General features: G+C 46.8%; 1 protein-coding gene across 1 annotated transcript in view; it reads left to right on the top strand.

Annotated features, from left to right (window-relative positions):
• Positions 1-3,302: 3,302 nt before the first annotated feature.
• GPR39 (G protein-coupled receptor 39) overlaps positions 3,303-19,687 on the top strand; it is a 198,538-nt gene continuing 182,153 nt past the window's right edge. Inside the window, exon 1 of the mRNA XM_059394414.1 lies at positions 3,303-4,546. Coding sequence (XP_059250397.1) covers positions 3,691-4,546 — 856 coding nt within the window. The 5' untranslated portion in view covers positions 3,303-3,690. The remainder of the gene's footprint in view (positions 4,547-19,687) is intronic.

The raw sequence follows: 19,687 nt of genomic DNA, 5'->3' as shown, positions 1-19,687 counted from the left end.
TCATGACCTGAACCGAAGACAGTGGCTCAACCCACTGAGCCACCCAGGTGCCCCACAGAGATCTTTTTTTAAAAAAAATTTTGAGATGTTAGAGTTTTAGAGTTTTCACTTTCAGTTTTCTGGTTCTGTTATTACTTCTTAGTGACACTGCATTATAAATAAAGTTATCTATGCTATACTTTTTGAAAATTATTGAAGTTTTCTTTGTAGCTTAGAATAGTCACTGTGATTATACCATTAACCTTTGTAAACAAAGAGTTACTTTTTAGAATATAAATTGTTGATTGAGTAAACGTTAAAAATTTGAGCATCTGAAATAATTTAAATTTACAAAAATACAATATATATGTATGCGCGTGTGTGTGTGTATGTTTACTTTAGGTGCCAGTGTAATATTTAATTTTAAAAATGAGATTCAGTGCCAAAAAAACGATGTGAAGGCCACTAGCCTACATGAAAGGTCACCTAGAATGTGTGAAATGTGAGGATAAATTTCTGAAGACCCCAGAGGGATCTGAGGAGAGATGATATCAAAGGGTACCTCAAGTATTCTTTTGTCTCACTTTCCATTCCTTTTTTTTTTTTCCCCCTCTCTACAAACGCTAATAAAATACATCTAGATTACACAGACCCAGGCCAGGTGTTACACCAGTCTGTTATCAACAAGTGAGAGCACATCAAACAGTTTTTAACCGGTCTTAGGAAAAGCAAAGGTGAAATGAAAATTTAATTCTCCTGGACTTTGGTTCAAAATACGTGTTTCTATCTGCATTGTAAGGAACAAAATTTAATTAGCTCAATTCTCACAGTTTGGCCATGCATTTGTAATCTTTGTTCACACTTTGGGAGCAAAAACTTTGATGAAAGAAATTGGACAAATAATGGAAATCTTGTCTGAACAGAACAAATTGCAATTATCAAATATGTTGGGGGATGATTGGCGTGCTGCAGCTGGGGAGAGAAGAACAAAAATTCCTTTCCCTAACATGCCCCTGCCTAGCCTGGCACAGCCTTGTGCTGCACACACAGAGAGCATTTCAGAGTGGAAAGGGCTTTGGGGCCAGGCAGACTGAGTTCGAATCCTACCTCTGACCCTTTCTGGCAGGTCACTTGGGTCCCCTGAACCACAGTCACTTCGTCTGCAAACAGGATAATGATATCCTCCTTCTAGCCTCATGAGGATTGAAAGAAATGAATTATGTGAAAATGCCTGGCATGTGATAGGGGTTGAGGGAATAACAGCCAAAGGAGGGTGTCAAAGGATCTGTCTGTGGTGGATACTTGTGAGCTTCCCAGCTTGTTTTCTGTCGAGGAGAAGGAAGTGGGCAGAGCTGAAGTTGAGTATATATGCTGCTGCTGCTGCTGGGGAGAAGGTTCTTTCTAGAGCTTCTCATGCTCTCTGCGATAGCAAACAGCCAGCACCTTTTGCAAAGAACTCCATTGAGGATTCTGATGGGCAGTTAAGAAAGCCTCAAGAGTCCACACATACCCCGTGTGTTTTGTGGGACAACTTTAAGGCCATGACGATCATGTAGCTAAGCCCAGTCCAGTTCCTTATTACTATAAGGAAATGAGTTATGAATTTCCCAGCCAGCAAGTAGGTCAAATAGCACACGTGAAAAGGGTGGTTTGACAAAACAAAACATTGTATTGATGTAGCTGTGGAGAGGTGCCAGAGAAGGGGAAGAGAGAGATCTTGGCTTTGGAGTTTGTAATTTAACGCAGAGAGCTCAAATAGACTAAATAACTATAACCAGGTATGATATTCATTGTAAAGATCATTGGCCATAGAATCCCCCTTCTTTTTTTTCCTAAACAGTGTCAAAATCAAATATTCCCTGAGGTTCTCAGACCAGGTGTCCAGGTTTGGATTCAGAAAATACAATCCCTGTGTCTCTATGCAAATCATTCAGGATTCACTTCTATAGTGCCTACGGTGATCCCAAAATGCCTTCCCTGTTAAGAGTGTGGGCTTACGGTTTGATAGGTCTGAGCTCATTTTCAGGCTCCTTGCTGACTCTTTTATGGTCTTGGGGAAGCACTTATCCTCTGGACACCCAGTTTCTTCATCTTTAAAACAATCACATCACAGGGTGGTTGCTGTGATATTTTAAGGATGGTTTTTAGCACAGAGCCCCAGCTAGACCCTTAGGGTGGACACATAAAGGGGACCCATTTTCTTCCTTCAGGATGGTGGTTTTCCAACTGGGGTGTTTTTGTTCCCCTAAAGGGCATTTGGGATGCTTGGAGCCATTTTTGGCCATCACTGTTGGGAGGGCAGTGGGGGTCCTTGTAGGAGCTGACCACTCCACAGTGCATAGGACAGCCTTCTACTGCCCCATCTCCATTATCTGTGATTTTGGAATTAGAAGCTGAAATAAGCCCATGAGAGGTTTTCCTCTCTCTGAAGAGAGGGAAAATGGTCTGATCCTTAATGCCATTTTTATGCTATGTCCCCCTTGGGATGGCCTTGATGTCCTGGCCATAGCTTCCTGCGAAAGGACGCGCCTCCCATCAGCGACAACCTGGAGAAGTGTGACATCTTATGCATATACTTGTCCCCAGTTAAAGACTCCCCTTGTCCTCTGCGGAGAGAAGGGGCTGCGCCAAAGAGCGCAACCCGAAGGAAAGAGCGGCGCTCCTCCCGTGCCTCCGAGCAAGGCCTGCCAGAGCGGTCGGTAGAACTAGAGGCTTTGGAGAAAGGCAGGGTTTTTGTGGGGCTGCAATTAGCTTGCCTGGGGCTGACTTCGTGAGGGAGCGCACTGCCCAGCGGTGCACTGGGAACACCCCGATTGCCGGAAGGCAGGGCACCGAGGAGGCGAGCAATTGCTGGCTTCCCCAGGGCGGCGGGGCCAACCGGCTGGCCGCGGAGACAGGCACGCAGATCTAGCCGCCCCCGAGCTGATATGGCACAGTATTTGAGGGGACAGCCAGGCAGGGAGGGCATGTTCCGTTTTCGCCAGCCTCGGCCTTGGAGCGCATGCTACTCCAGCTTCCGCCGGGCCGCGAGTCCTCGGAATGCGCGTGGGGGCTGGCGGTCACAGCTGGAGCGGCTGTGGCGGCGTGGGCGGCGGGCCGACCCGTTGCCGGGTGCTCCCGAGCCAAGAGTTGGTTTCGGGACCGTGCCGGCGCGCTGAGTCAAACCCCGCGGCTGGGCTGGGTCAGCGCGGGGGCCGCCGACCACAGCGAGCGGAGGTTAATGGTTAATCTCGGACCGCTGGGCCGCTAGCAGCTCCCGAGTGGGCGCTTCAGGAGAGCGGGTTGCGGCCCTCGAGCTGCAGGCTGCGGGGACGGTGGCGGAGGGCTGCCCGGCAGGGCCCGCGCGTGGCGGGGGAGGAGAAGGGCGAACGCTACGGGGTGGGGCGGGGTCTGCAGGAGCCACACCCCGCGCCGGGAGCTTGGACCCTCCTTCCTCCGCTCTCTCCCCGCCTCGCTCATACACTCACACACACACGCACACACACTGCCCAAACTCCACCCCCAGGCGCCTCCCAGGCCCCTGCTAGGTTGGGCTACTCCAGGAAGTTTCCCTGAAAGCACCAGAAATACTAAGTTACTTTTTCCAGGTGATTAAGAGAACGCTCTGGGCCCTCGTTGGTGAGTTGCAGCCCAGAACTCCGGGCTCTGCTGGGAGGAGGAGGAAGGGAAGTCGAAGAGGTCTTCGGACTTGGTGGCCCGGTTTTCATCCTCATGGCTTCGCCCCAGGGCCCCAGCAGTGAGTGCTCCCATGTCATAGATCACACCCACGTCCCTGAGTTCGAGGTGGCCACGTGGATCAAAATCACCCTCGTCTTGGTGTACCTGGCCATCTTCGTGGTGGGCATTGTGGGGAACAGTGTCACCATTCGGGTCACGCAGGTGCTGCAGAAGAAAGGCTACTTGCAGAAGGAGGTGACGGATCACATGGTGAGCCTGGCTTGCTCGGACATTTTGGTCTTCCTCATTGGCATGCCCATGGAGTTCTACAGCATCATCTGGAACCCCCTGACCACGCCCAGCTATGCCCTGTCCTGTAAGATTCACACTTTCCTCTTCGAGGCCTGCAGCTACGCCACCCTGCTCCACGTGCTGACGCTCAGCTTTGAGCGCTATGTGGCCATCTGCCACCCCTTCAGGTACAAAGCTGTGTCGGGGCCCTGCCAGGTGAAGCTGCTGATTGGCTTTGTCTGGGTCACCTCCGCCCTGGTGGCGTTACCTTTGCTTTTTGCCATGGGAATTGAGTACCCCCTAGCGAACGTGCCCAATCACCGGGGTCTGCCCTGCAATCGCTCCCAGACTTACCACCACCAGCGCCCGGAGACCTCCAACATGTCCATCTGTACCAACCTTTCCAGCCGCTGGACCGTCTTCCAGTCCAGCATCTTCAGCGCCTTCATCATCTATCTCTTGGTCCTGGTCTCCGTGGCCTTCATGTGCTGGAACATGATGCAGGTGCTCATGAGGAGCGGCCAGGCTGGAGGCACCAGGAAGGGACAGCAGCCTCAGCTGAAGAAGTCGGAGAGCGAGGAGAGCAGGACAGCCAGGAGGCAGACCATCATCTTCCTGAGTGAGTCCTGGGTGGAGGGCGACCTGGGCGCTGGCTTCCCTCTCCCCCCACCCGCCACTGCCTGTGTTCTTCAGAACCACAGGTGTGGCCTTAAATGTGTACATTTCCCTTTGCTGAGACTGAGGAGGCATAGATCGGAACCTCTGAGTGTTTCTTTTGTATGTTTTGGGAACTTGGGATGCAGTGAAAAGAGCACTAGGCTAGGAGTCAGCATCTGCGCGCATTCCAGAACAGCAGCTCTGTGACTCACAAAATATCTTGAGTCAAATGGAGTTGAACATACTGAGGGACAAAATAGGTAACAGGGAGAGGTGAAAGTCCTCTGGGAAGTTCTGTGGAGATAAAAGGGAGAGTTCTTCTCCAGCCCTCTTTACCCTGGAGAACCTTCCCCAGGCAATTTGATTTTGTTCCCGTTTTTCTCCTCCTTGGGAGAAGCAAGCGTCAGGAACACACCCTCTCCAGGCGGCAGCTACAGTCTCTTCCCCCTCACCCTCTCCAGTGACCTACTCAAGTCCTAAGAAACTGGAGCTCTCAGACACACTCCCCAGGATAGAGCTTGAGTTTCTGCTGTGGTGGTTTTGTTCCTTATCAGAACCGAGAAACATGGCAGGGACTGCCAGCCTGTTTGTCTGATCCAGAAAATCTGGTGTCCCAGATTTCTGGGACTTGATTGATCATCCAAAATACTCAATGCCTTGATGAGAAAACTGTTTGTTTTCCAAACTTTTGTTGTGGTGCAAACATTTCAAGTCGGGTCCTTACGCATGTCAGGGAGGAAGGAGCTTACGGTCCACAGGGCCCTTTCCAGTGTGGCATCAGGAAAAGGAATAAATCATGGTGCTGTTTGTTTTGGTGTGGGAAACTTGAGTAACAGGTTTCAGGGCCAGGGGATTGACAGGAGAGAGAAATTCGAAGGCGCTTGAAGAGGGATGGAAAGAGCCTGCCCTTGGGTTCTGCTATGTCCCTACAGCTGACTTAGACTTCCTGTGTCTGTGTGAAATGAGAGGAGAGGGTTTGCAATTTCTGGATGCCTACTTGGCATCAGGGGCTGTAGTAGGTAGTTTATATTTCCATTTCAGAGGGGAGGAATTTGAGACTTAGAGAAGAGAAGATCCAGTTCAAATAAGTACAGCTCCCACATTCTGACCTTCCTCCTCAGGGCCAGGAGAGGAGAGGCTCTGGGTGGCTCGCACAGGCTCATGTTGAACAGAAAATGAAACAAAACAGGACTTTGACAAGGAAGGTGATTAGATTGGCGGTGCTGCTGCCTCCTAGGGCCAGCTTTTCTGGAAGTTGGCTTTAAGGAGTCTGTAGCAGGTGTTGACATCTGTCCGGGGACTTGGGCAGGGCACCCAACCCAACTCACTCTCTCTCACCTACCTCCTGCCGCCCAGAGGAGTCCAGGAAGGAGTAGCTAGTAGATTGGCTTGAACATTCATGGAAAAGCTAGTTCTCTCTTCCCCATATGCCCTTCAGCGTATCTTAAACTTTTAGCAGTAATTTATACCTTAGAGTGCATTAATCCATCCTCTCACCCCCTGCCCCCCCCCTTTTGAGTACAGTGTACTCTCTCTCACTCTAATTTAGGAATTAAGGTTTCATTTGACCAAGGAAAAATAATTGATTTGTCTTTGTTCTCTGTTGGACCAATCTCTGTAGGCTTATTATTATTATTATTTCTCTGAAGAGTGGGTATTTTTTTTATTCCCCCCACCGCCCCCCGTGGGTATTATTCCAAGTTGCAGCCAGTCTTCATTTTGTAGCATCAAATTGGAATGCCACAGACTTTTACCTAGAAATGAATAGGACCTTGGGGATCATCTCATCCAGTTAGCAATTGCCTGGAATGAGTCTGTTCTCCCTGCTGCTCTCATTCTTTCCTTCTAGTTCTCTCCTTCTTTCTTATAACAACTGTGTATTAATCGCCCACTGCTTTCCCAGGCATAAAGATTGTTGACTGGCAATCAGGTGCTCAATGTGCGATAATGTCTTGAGGGAATTTACCGTTTGTAAATTTCCTCTGCAGTAGATTTTCAAAGCAGTTCTTGCAAATGTCCCCCTCTCCCAATGAATTTCAAAGAGCTTTTAAAAATAGGAACCTCACTGATTAACTCAAGTTAGGAAATAAATTAATGGAGTGAAGAGGAAGAAATCATGGCCTGCTTCCATCAGATTAATACAATGCAATTTACTTGGTGGGTTTCATAAAACTTGGGCTTTGGGGCATTTTTTACCCAGAACAACGGAATATATAAGTTGTTTACAAATCGCTGAATTTAGTATAGTGATTTAGCTGTCTTTTTAGCATTTCAGTTAACAGATGTATCAAATTAAAACAAATATTTGCTCCTTTCAAACATATTTTGCTTTTAATGTGAAATGTAAATGACGACATAGCACAAGATGTCTTTCGAGCTCTTGAGGCAATAAAAAAAAAACAATTAAGGATTTTTCCCCCTCATTGTTAAAAATGCTAACTTCTGCACAACAGAAACAAAATTCATAAATCTATCCAAGATGAGGGAGTCTATGTAGAAAATATTAATTTTCCTTTCTGCACTTTTGCTATTGTGCCTCAGTCTGGTCGAGGTGCTGGGCTGGGCAGATCATGAAAACAAATTGGGAAGTCAGGGAGAGAAAGAGAGGTGGGGGCGCCTCCCGGTTCTCAAGCAGTTTGCAGGAAAAACGATAGCAATGTAGAAGAGCACAGTCTGAGAAATGTGAGTCTCTTGCCTCTTGTCAGCTCAGTGAGAAACCAGCAGGAGGCATATTTCCTTTTGGATGGTTACAGCAAATATGGCCGCGGTAATACTTGCATGATGCCAAAGAGAGTTTGTTATTCTGGAGAAGAAGAACCCCTGCATTTGGCTCTTTATTCCTTGGATACTCAGAATATGCAACAGAAACCTTCTTTTCCAAAGGTTTTCCCAGACCTTCCGTTTTATCTTTTTGACCCTCACTTGGTGTTATTCACACCGTGTGTCCCCTCTGGGTCCTCGAACTCACCAAGTGTGCATCTGTTGCACACCTGGCTTACTGTCCAATGTCACCCACTCGAAGTGGAACAACAGAGAAGTTTGAAAGACGTGTCGTTTTAACTGGTAACTTTCAAGAGCTTAAGGTGGTTGGGACTTGGTTTTCCTTACCTCCTAGAAAAAAAAAGTTCTATAGATAATCGTGAAATTACAAAATTACAGAAACATCATACAAGGTTTAGAACTCTATAATAATGACACGCCTTTGCATTCTGATTTGCTCTCCTGAGTCAGGGAAAGGGGAATTGAGTGTAGGGGCAGGAATTGCAATGTCAACTTGGGTTACTCGTGGGAGAATGTCTTGAATATGGATATCATCCATCATGTGTATCTGGGTGGAAAAAAGATGAAGAGTTGCTGCTATAATGGACCGCTCTAAAAAGAAGGTTGATGTGTATTTAGGTATGTGTGGGATGCCCAAGGAGAAGAAGAGAAAATGAGCTGAGAATTGCATCCTCTGGGTTTCATGTCTCCTGTGTTTGCAAGTCAGAAAGGAGGGGCCGAGGAGGAGCAGCTGTGATGGTGACTGTAGGTCCTCTTTATCCGAGGACAGTTACTACCTCAAAGGAACTGTTAAAGTTAGCTCCTTAGAACTGAGTCCCAAATTTGATGTGGAAAGAGGTCTGATTGGGACTTCATCATGAAAAACGAAAGGGCAATTCCTGAAAAGAAATTTGTCTTCTGTTTTATGAAACATAGCTTATAATTATATGTTAATTCTCATAATAATTTTTCCAGAATGATACAATTGCGGCTTTTTTGAGGGCATAATTTTTCTGACAAAATTACGTGATTGTCTTTGTGTTTGATTTTCTCAGCAAGATGGTAAAGAGGACTTTCTCCCAAGGGCTTCTCCAAATTCTTTGCTATTCAAATCATCCTCACTGAAGGGCCTCTCCTGGCATCATTCTTGTCAATTTTCCATTCTTTCAGGATTAACTGGTCTAATTTGGCCAGACCTTCCTTTGTTAGTGACTTGCCATGTGATTCGTGTTTCTCTAGCTCCCCTGTCTCAACTTCATGAAATTCTACCCCTTGTGTGCAGACCATTCCCGCAAAATAGAAGTAATTGAAAAATCAATCCCTATACCCTAGTATATATCAACTGATTACATGAAAATGGAGGCCTTAAGATGGTTCTAAGGTGCCAAACGAATTTTAAATACAGTTGACCCTTGAACAACAGGGTGTGAACTGTGTGGGTCCCCTACAATGTGTGTGTGGGTTTTTTTTTTTTTTTTTTTTTTCGGTAAATACGGTACAATACCATAAGTGTATTTTCTCTTATGATTTTCTGAATGGTGTTTCCTTTTCTCTAGCTTACTTTATTGTAAGAATACAGTATATGATGCATATAATATATAAAATGTGGGTTAATCATCTGGTTGTTTTTGGTAAGCCTTCTGGATAAAACTAGGCTATTAGTTTAGTTTGGGGAGAGTCAAAGTTGAATGCCCTTCAACAGATGAATGGATAAAGAAGATGTGGTCCATATATACAATGGAATATTACGCAGCCATCAGAAAGGATGAATACCCAACTTTTGCATCAACATGGATGGAACTGTAGATTATGCTAAGTGAAATAAGTCACGCAGAGAAACACAATTATCTGTGGTTTCACTTATATGTAGAACATAAGGAATAGCAAGGAGAGGGAGAAGGAAGGGAAAAATGAAGGGGTGGAAATCGAGGGGAGACGAACCATGAAAGACTACGGACTCCTGGAATCAAACTGAGGGTTTTAGAAGGGAGGAGGGTGAGGGGATAGGTGAGCCTGGTGGTGGGTATTAAGGAGGGCATGTATTGAATGGAGCACTGGGTGTTATATGCAAAACAATGAATCATGGAACACTACATCAAAAACTTATGATATACTACTGTATGGTGACTAATATCACATAATATAAATAAATAAATAAATATGCTTTAAAAAGAGAAAGTTGAATGCAGCTTTCTGAGAGCATAAGGGTTGGCGTTCTTAACCTCTTTAGGGGTCAACTGAACTTGCTTTCTCTTGATTAATTTAAAACTGGTCTTACAAGCATGTTTATGTCATTAAATTTCTTATCAAAGGCTATTTCTTTGTCATAAAGACCTATTGCTGGTACAGTCTCATGGGGAAATACCATCAAAATGAACTTAGTGACTTTTTAAATGTAAGATATTATTTTGGCTCAAATGTTTGGATGTTGCAGGATAAAGTTTTGCCTCAAGTGTTCAGGTTACCGCCTCTACTCTGCAAAAGAATTTATTGGAGTAGATGTGGTTGTAATAAATAGTATTTCATGTGTATTTTTCTATTTGTGATCTCTGTCATAAATTGAAAGTGTCCTGTGAGCAGCCTGGCAGACAAATATAATAATGCTGCTTTATTTTTATAATCAGGCTGTCTCAAAGATTTCATTTCTCTGCTGGAGAGATGCATAGTTCCTGTGGAAGGCGATATTGGAATCCCAGTCCCCATTCATTAGCTTTCCTGTTCATCTGTCTTAGTTGCATGCCTCATGGGGGCTGCCAAAGTGTAATAAGGCAGCAGAAGCCTCAGTCAAGCAAAGTATTCAGCTTATTAATGCTAAAACCACTCAGAATAAAAGCCATTTGTGAGTGGAGACAGCACAGAGGAGGAATATTGAATTAGGAGTCATGCATCCCCATCCTGCCCCACTAGACAAGGTCCCCTGTCCAGTACCCTGATCAAGATCCCCATCCACTTGAATGATGCTATCATCTCTCACTGCCTTTTCCTTGGGCCCACCTCTGCTGCTGTTCTGAAACCCTGGGACAACCCGATCAACTCTCCACCTCTAGTCCTTGCCTTCTTTGCCCCGGAGGGAAGACTGGTCATCACTGCTGCTGTTAGGTCTTGTAAACAGATAAATGTTCAGCCATACCTGGGCCCTCTCTCTGCAGAGCACCATTCTTTGCCAGCACCTTTGAAGAGCATGAGCTTCTGGAATGCCTTTCCTACTTTGTTTATTACCAACAAGTGTGCTCTCCAGGTGAGGGATCTCGAATTAATGTGTCCTCAGTGGAGGAATAGCTAGCTGCATGGGCTCCTGCCCTTGTCCAAGCTGTCCTTCTTCATGCCAGAGCCACTGGGATTCAACTGACACCCTCAACCCCAGCCCCATCAAATCTGAACCTCTGAATGGTTTCCCATGGCTCTTAGGTCAAGGATCAACATCCTGGACGTCAGACCCCTCGTGGTCAGCTGCTTCTCCAACGTGATGGAGGGCAGTCCTCCCCTTATCTTAGTGGGCATGGCTGTCATGACAAAACACCACAGTTACTATCTGCTTGAGCTTTAAGCTTTCTAGAAGCTTAGAAATCTGAGATCAAGGTGCTGGTAGAGTTGGTTTCTGGTTTGCAAGTAGTTGTCTCCTTACGGAGTCCTCACTTGGCTTTTCCTCTGTGTGCATGCATGGGGGAAGGACAAACAGACAGACAGATACACCTCAGGTATCTCTTCTTATAAAGACACTAGTCCTGTTACATTAGGGCCCCACCCTTACGACCCCATTTAACTTTATTACTTCGCTGAAGGTTCCATTTCCATACACTGTCCCAGCGGGTGTTAGGGCTTCAACGTATGTATTTTGGGGAGACATGATTCAGTCCATGACACCCCTTAATTGCTCCACCCCACTGGCCCCCTTCAACGACTCATGGTCAGGCTCCCTCCTACCACCGACCTTGGTGCACGTTCTCTCTCGGGGCTGAAATACTTTTCTGTCTCATTCAGTACTCTACCTGCCCCCGCATCTGGCCCCTTCATCGAGTTAACATCGTCAGATCGCCCACCCCTCCCCAGGAAGCCTGGCTCCTCCTCCCAGACGTGATTAAACTTCCCTTGAAACAAGACTCACAGTCACGATTTTATTTTTATTTCTTGTCCTCTATACTTTCCTTTTTCCTGATTTTTCTTTTACGAGCTGAACTGTGAGATTATTTGATTGATGTTTTTCTTCGAATTCTTTGAGGGCAGGAGCTCTCCCTAATGTTGCTCAACACTATACCTCCGTCGCAGGACAGTCCCCACGCACAGTGGGTGTGCAACGGCTGTTTGTGGGGCAGAACAAATAAATGGAAGGATCTCAGCTTGCATTGAGAAGTGATACTCTGTTTTGCCTCGGGCATGTGCTCCTTTAGACTCGTCTCATACCTCAAAAGAATCTGATTCCTCCCAGTTTCCCAGGGAGTCAGGCCACCCTGGAGGACACTCTGGATTTTCTGTCCCCTGAACAAAGACGTAGTCTGTGTGAATTGGCCGGCCGGCACCAACTTTCACCATATGTACCTGCCAGAAGTAAACGTGAAATGAAAGTGATTAGGGTGATGTTTAACAGTCCTTGTTAAGCTCTGTTTAACAAGACTTAATGCAGGGAGACAGCGCTCACAGTGAGTTCCTAGAAGGCCCCTTTGCTACTTGTTAAGGGGGCGGGGGACTCAGGGTCAAGGGAAGTGGGATGCCGTGAGGGTCATATTTATTTATTTATTTATTTATTTAAAAGATTTTATTTATTTATTTGAGAGAGAGACAGTGAGAGAGAGCCTGAGCAAGGAGAAGGTCAGAGAGTGAAGCAGACTCCCCGTGGAGCTGGGAGCCTGATGTGGGACTCGATCCCGGGACTCCGGGATCATGACCTGAGCCGAAGGCAGTCGTCCAACCAACTGAGCCACCCAGGCATCCCGAGGGTCATATTTAAAAAGACATTCAACACGTGTTTTCTCTTCTCCTTAAATTGTTTGTACTTGTAAACATCTCCTTCCTGTCTGAGTCACGAGGCTTCTTGCCCTGGAGCGGGGGTGGGGGAGGAGGAGGACAAGACGCAGGACTTGCCTAGTACGGAGGTGCATGGTTGATCTGTTTTCAGGCCAGAAGCTGGATTGCTTGACCTCTCCAACTAGCCAACTGTCATGAAAGCCAGGCTTTAGGAAGGGGTGAAAATGGGCCTCTAAACTGTGTATGTCTTCTTTGAATGGATGTCCAGCTCAGCCTGGTGGCCTAGCTCCCCCACCACACAGCCAATTCCAGGGAAGACCAAAGCTAAGGGGCTTGAAATTTCTCCTTGGAAGCCTGTGGAGAGTGTTAAGGAGCAGAGCAGTACAGTCAAATTGAAGGTGCTGCCCTCGCAGAGACGGCATTTCTTGCATTGAGGTTGGAGACGAGACATGCTCCCAGACTGAAAAAGAGAAAACCCTTCCTTGGGCAGCAATCCTGGTAGAAGAGCTGTTGCCAGTTAATTCTTCCCGCCATCAGCCAGAGCTCTGGCTCTTGGTTTGTTCCAGTCTTGCTGGTGTTGTAGGCCTCCACAGCCGGAGACTGACTCTCCCTCCGCTCAGCCTCGGGTTTTCCCAGCACAGACACTCCAGCTGCCCAGTACTGCTTTGGCTCAAGTCAGGAGGCAGCGCCAGGTTGCCGAGCTAGGACGGGGTATCTCTAACCGTCTCTGTGGTGCAGTGGCCTTCTTCACAATTTCAAGTCCCTACTTCTTCCTTGAAGGCCCCCACACTGGACTCCCTACAAAGGACGAGCCATCTCAGACATCTCTCAAATCAGGGCGGAGATGTGTTTTCCCGACTATTCTTGGAGCTCCCTGAGACCAAGGACAGGGCACACTCATTTTTTTTTTTTTCAAACTTCCTTACTTAGGGAGTGAGGACACAGTGGCTGTGCACTTTGTAGATTCAGGGATTGAAATCCCCTGACACCGGCGGCTGCTCCCAGAAAGGAGGGAAAACACATAAACTTTGACCCTCGGGAAGTCACTGTGATTTTATCTGCCTTTTTCCTCTCCTCCCCTGTGGTAGGCTGAAATCACAGATGGCTCTGGAAGTTCCTGGGCTCTGGTGTACATGCACCTGCTCCCCTGACTCAATCGAGGGGTTACCATGAAGGGATTTTGCAGGAGTAATTCAGTCCCAAATCCGTTGACTTTAAAATAGGGAGATTTTCCTTGTAGGCTTAATCAAGTCACATGACTCTTTAAATCTGTGTCTAGAGGTCAGAGACAGGGAAAGTCAGAGATTCAGAGGGGTTTGATAGAGAGGTTTGATGAGCAAGAATTTCTCCACATGGTTTCAGAGTGTAAGGGGATCCCTGCTAGGAAATGTAGGTACCCCAGAAGAGCCGAGAGCCAGTAAGATAGTGGGGACCCAAATGAGCTCAGACAGATTTCCCCCAAGAACGTCCAGAAGAGAACTCAGCCTGGCCAATAACTTGAGAGCCTGAACAGAGATCCCAGCCGTGCTGTGTCTAGAGTTCTCTGCTACAGAACTGTGAGCTAATAAATAGATTTGTGTTAAGCAACCAGGTTTGCATTAAGTTATGATGTAACAGTTAAAAATGAATACATTCCCTGAGCTCTGATAAGGGGGCTCCAGGGTAAACATATGTCCTGCCTCAGTTATTTCTTTGAACCCAGGCCCAGTCTCTAGAACTGTATCTCTGATAAGGCTCACCTTCCAAACACTGCACTCTTGGCCCGGCCATTCTTTGATTTACTTCCATTTACTGACCCTCTATGAAGTGTTGCATGAATAGGATGTTTACCAAGGTCCAGGGCACTGCAGAATTTTCATTACACAGGTGCCTGGTTGTCTTAGTCGTTTAAGTGCCTGCCTTCGGCTCAGGTCATGATCCTGGGGTCCTAGGACCAAGTGCCCCATTGGGTTCCTTGCTTGGTTGGAAGCCTGCTTCTCCCTCTGCCCCTTCCCCACGCCCCGCTTGTGTTTGCTTTCTCTCTCTCTTTCACTCTGCATGCTCTCTCTCCAATAAATAAAAAAAAGTCTTAAAAAAAGAGTTTTCATTAAATTTTTAGATTCTTATTTGCAAATTCAGAATGTATGGGTTTGAGTCCCACCAGCTGGATTTTGGGGAATCTTGGAAATCTCAGTGGTCAAAGGGGAAGACTGTAGTGGATTGATCTTCTAATTATCATCCTTTCGGTAGCTCTTTTTCCTCACAGCCTGGCACTTAGTAGGTGCTGAATCAATGTTTGGTGAAGCAAGGAATGTCTGGGCTGCTTTGCTGCTTCCTGGAGCCTCTCTCACCAGCTCCAAGTAGAAAAAGCGGGGGAGGGAGCCAAACCCGATGCTGAAAGCCAGTCTGACAAGAGAGATGTCTTGGACTAACAAACTTTACCATTTTCTGACATGAGGGTTTCTGCCAACCGAAAAACTTGACAAAATTTCCTCTTTGCACTTCCTGTAAGAGCCATTCTGGCAGCTGGGGGCTTTGTAGATGTCTCCTTAAGTGGCTTTATGCATCTCAAGGGTGGCTGGGTACTTGGAGAGCAGTGGTGTTACCAGCATCTGACAGATGGGGATCAGGAGGCAGGGCGGTGGTGTCAGATTGCTATTGTACTTGTTAAATGTCTAACTGGCTATGAACCCAAAGGCATGCAGAAATGGGAGTCAGGCCCAGTTGGGAGCAATGAGGTTCATTGAACTTGTAGAGAAGAGCCATCTTCTTTCTCTAGTGAAGGGGAAAGAAATCCAAATTACCTTAGAAATGAAACACCGCACACGGGATGTTTGGGTAGAGCTGAAGTCATTTGGTCTTTGACTTTATGTGTTATTATTCTTTGGAGGACATGATAAACTCAGCAGAAACAAAGCTTTTTGGGAAATTCATGGGTTTGCTTTTTATATGCAGCAATTCTGAAAGATTAAATACCGTGTTGAAATGACAGCTGCATATTTTGTTTATTTAAAGGAGAGCTGATGGGTTGTCACTGTTTTTTGAGTTCAAGTTTGTCCCTACAGGGGAGGCAAATGGGAGGCCTTGGTGGTTGAGGGTTGTTTTCCAGAGGATAAAAAAAACTTCCGTGGGAGCAATCTGTTTTCCTTCTTGGCCTTGGGGTTTTCTCACTACTAAATCTCTTGGAAGGCTCACTTCCTCTGGGAGGCCTTCCTGGACTGACTTTTGGCTGTTGCTCCAGCAGGCCTTTGAGTTTTGTTTTGATGGTTTATTCCTCAAGTATTTATGAATGCCTAAAATGTGCAAGGTTTCATTTGGACTGCAGAGATCAAGACACTGATTTCCCCCTTCAAGGAGCTTGGTATTTCTAGAGTTGGGGCATCAAGGAATTTTATAGAAGGAAACCTAAAAATACTCCTGATGAAGGGTGGGAGTAGTGGCTGTTTTTGAAGTAAGCTGGTTCTGGGCTCCAGAATTTTCCATGGAATAATTAAGTGGACTTCACTCACCCCAGAGATGTCTACAATTATGGTAGTCACGGTGTGGTGTATGGATTTGCAACATCAGCATCAACTGGGAAATTGTAAAATGACGAATTTTGAGCTGTACCCTATACCGACTGAATTATGATCTGTATTGTAAGCAGAACCCTGTGATTGGTACATATGTTAAAAGTATGTTCTCATACTTTTATCTACTCAGAGGGCATTCTTTAACTCAAAAGGAGCATAAAAGGATGAGCTAGGAATGCTAACTCACCATTTGAAATCAGAACTATGAATAGCTTGTTGTGTAGTTGTTACACATAGGAATTTGCCCAGGATACTTGGCCTTCAAGGAACTTCACATTAGTTTATTTGTTTGTTTGGTTGTTTATTTTTAAGTAGGCTTCATGCCCAGTGTGGAGCCCAGTGTGGGCTTTGAACTCACAACCCCGAGATTAAGACCTGAGCTGAGATCGACAGTCGGAAGCTTAACTGACTGAGCCACACATGTACCCCCACATTATTTTTTAAAAAAATCTGGACCCTAGCCTTCATTTGCATAGTGGTGAATATTCAATTTTAGTCAAATGATGGGGGAGGGAGGCCCTTCCTTTTCTCATGTGGTATGAAGATTCAAGCACTGTGCTGCCAAAGTTGCACCTAGACTGGGACCAGCCAGCCTAGGGGCTGGCCTGTGTATCACAGCACCATCATGAGGGTAGAATTATATCCACTTCTCAAGATTGCTCTAGGTCTTTACCCATTGAGATTTCAGCTGGGATCTGATTCCAAAGTCCATATTCTTTGCCTAAACAGGAAGACAGTCTCTTAAGAGAGGATGCCTTTTAGCTGGGAAGCTTTTCTGCAGACAGTGAGGGATGGACAAGAAAAAACCCCCCACAATTCCAAGTCTATTGTATGTTTGTCTTGCTTTTAGTCTACTTGGCAGCATTTAAATATCCTTCTTGTGTTTGGAGGATTTCCCTCTCTTTAAGTCCAGCTTCCCAAAGGTAGTGGTCAGAAGCTTGCTTTCCCAGCATCCCTTGCAGCTAATGTGCTACATGGGGCCTGGGCAGCATCAATCACCTGCACTTGCATGAGATGCTCATTTGGAAGAGAGTGATGGAAAGATGCAGCACCTGCCTGGAGTCTCCTTGGGAGCAGGGCCAGTATGTGACGAAGTGTCATTGAGAGAGAGCAGAGTCACTTTTAGAGCAAAGACGGAAGAAATAAGGATAACATCCTAGGCCAGGTGTTGGCAGTGCCTCTGTGGGTAGGGTCTCCATGGGCAGTTTGGTGGGATAGGCTGACCCTCCCAGGGCTTATGTAAAAACAAAAACAAACAAACAAACAAACAAACAAAACTCCACAAGAAACCCTGTTAGCTTCTTTTCCCGTTGAAACTGGAATGGGCTTTGTTGTTTGCACTAAAGACTCTGTATGTCTAGACAACAGGTAATAGAACAATTGGAATTAGAGTTGGGGGCATAACAGGGATCAGTGAATAGTGAATCTGGGTTGGAAACTAGGTGGAGTCTTATAAAAGGGAAGTCAAGTGCTGGATAAAGGATTCACAGTACCTATTCGAGGCAATAGGGAATCACGAAAGGCTTTAGAGAAGAGGAGTGGTAAGAAGGAGTGCAGGAAGACTAATGCAGCCCTGGTGTATGTTGCAGGCAGGGGAGGCAAGGTGAGGAGCATGGGAGTGGACGGGATGCTGGTGCCATGGGTCCTAATGATGGCAAATGGACAGGCTTGGCTGTTCAGCTCCATGGGAGGTGGTAGTTGTCAACCCTGATACACAGAACCATGTGTGAAGTCTCAACCCTGATACACAGAACCATGTGTGAAGTGTTAAACTGTGCCTCTCCTTTACATCAAAGTCTTTGGGGATGGGGCTCTGGGCGTCTATATTATATCAGCTCTGTAGGTGATGCCAGTGTGGGGCCAGGGCTGAGAGCCGGGGAGGTAAGGGCCTGGAAAAGCAGGCTGGGCCTGGAGATCTTTTTGGTGGTTGTCCCAAGGTTCTTCGACTACAAGCCACAAAACTTGATCCTAACTTATTCAGAAGTAAAGGATAATTTCTGGAAGTGTAAGGAGTAGCTCACAGAGACAGAGGAAGGCTAAAGAACCAGGCTGTTCAGGGATCTTCTAGGGGAAGAACTTTGGGGACAGCCTGCTTGGGCTCAAGCTTAATCAAGGTGAGATTAGCTTCAGGCATCCTCCATTGTTGTCGCTGTAACCAAGGTCAGATTCTCGGGGGTGACTCTTCCCAGGCTGGCCCGAGTTGTGCTATGCTCCCTCAGGAGGCTGCGAAATGGGACAGTGCCAGCAAGAGTCCATGTGATAAGAGGTGTGGTTCCCACAGGAGAGCCAGTGACCAAGCTCTGGAACACAGACTACAGACCCCCTGCAGGGCCTTATGAAACTTGGGAGACTGGTGCCAACATTGTTAAGTTTTTCCATACTCTGTTCTTGTGGGTTGTCTCTTTTACCTCCTCCTGCCCCTTGCTGATGTTTCCCAGGGGTCAGATCATCTTAGTGTGCGAGCCAGCTGGAGGGACGGGGACCAGGGACCAGTAGCAGAGTCTGTCCCTTCCAAACCGCGGCTGTTGGGAGGCTGGTTAATGCCAAATCCAGGAGGCGGGTTTCCGCCCTGGGAACCTGACCCATTCACCTGGGCCACTGACCAGTTATTAGACTGTAGTTTGACATCACCACAAAACCAGTTTCTATCTGGACCTCAGCCTGGAACACAAAGGTCTTCGGCTGTGCCTCCAAGTCACACGTGCCCTTTGCTTCCTCGGGCATTTTCCACTTAGGTGTTCCCATGATGCTAGCCTTCAGCCAGGACTCCTTGTTTCTGGCATAGAAGCCCACCTTTGAGGTCAAGTGTATTTACCATGCAAACTAGGGAGTAAATGAGCTCATGCATTGCCTTAAGGAAATAAAAAATGTTATTTAAGAAGGAAAAAAGTCACTTGTGAAGAGTTTTGTGGAGCAAATGTTTTAGTTTCATGTTGGAACCCGGATCAATCTTTGATTTTTTTTACATCAGCTAGATGCCATTCCTGGTGCAGTCACTGTTTGCTCTCCTAGCATGGTGAGAAGTAAGGTCTCTCCAAAGCATGGTCTTTCTGTTTCTCCTCCTGGTGCTGGTTCCTGGGCGGGAGTTGCCAGCACCTCGTTCCTTCTCTGGGGAGCCTGGTGTGAGCTGTGGGCAGAGAGCAGGTGGTGGGAGTGGGACCTGCGTGGCCTTCACCATCAGTGGACAGGACTGTACGTGCACAAATACTTGGTCTTGAGTAGTGTGATGATGGCAAGAGTGCTGTATTCCTTTCCATTGACTCCTGTCACAAAGTACCATACACGTGGCTTAGGACGCAGAAATGTGTGCTCTCCCAGTTCTGGAGGCTGGAAGTCTGAAGTCTGGTTTACCAGGCCGAAATCAAGATGGCAGCAGGACCCAAAACCTCTGGGGGCTCAGAGGAAGAACTCCCTGCCCTTGACTCCCCCAATGGTTGGTGGCTGCTGGTCTCCTTGGCTGTGGCCACATTACTCCAGTCTCCAGGGCCAGCATCTTCCAATCTCTCCCTGCGCCGTCTTCACGTCATCTTCTCCTCTGTGTGTCGATCTCTGTGTCTCCCTCTCCTAGGGGTCCATCTGTGGAATTATGGCCCATACTGTTCATTCAGGATTATCTCTCTGGATCAATATCCTTAGCTTAATCGCATGTGCTGAGATCCTTTTTCTTTATCAGGTAACATTTACGGATTCTAGGGATGAGGACCCGGTATTCTGGAAGGACCTTTCTGGGTCCACTCTAAGGTGGCACATGAATGTGGAAAGTACAAATTGAATGTGGTCCATGAGCTTGACTCCCAAGCTACGAAGAAATGCCATGGAACATGACAAAA

This window comes from Mustela nigripes, chromosome 3, assembly GCF_022355385.1.
Source record: "Mustela nigripes isolate SB6536 chromosome 3, MUSNIG.SB6536, whole genome shotgun sequence".
NCBI classification, from domain to species: domain Eukaryota; kingdom Metazoa; phylum Chordata; class Mammalia; order Carnivora; family Mustelidae; genus Mustela; species Mustela nigripes.
Note: the sequence above shows the minus strand (reverse complement) of the source record. Positions and strands in the feature narration are given on the sequence as shown.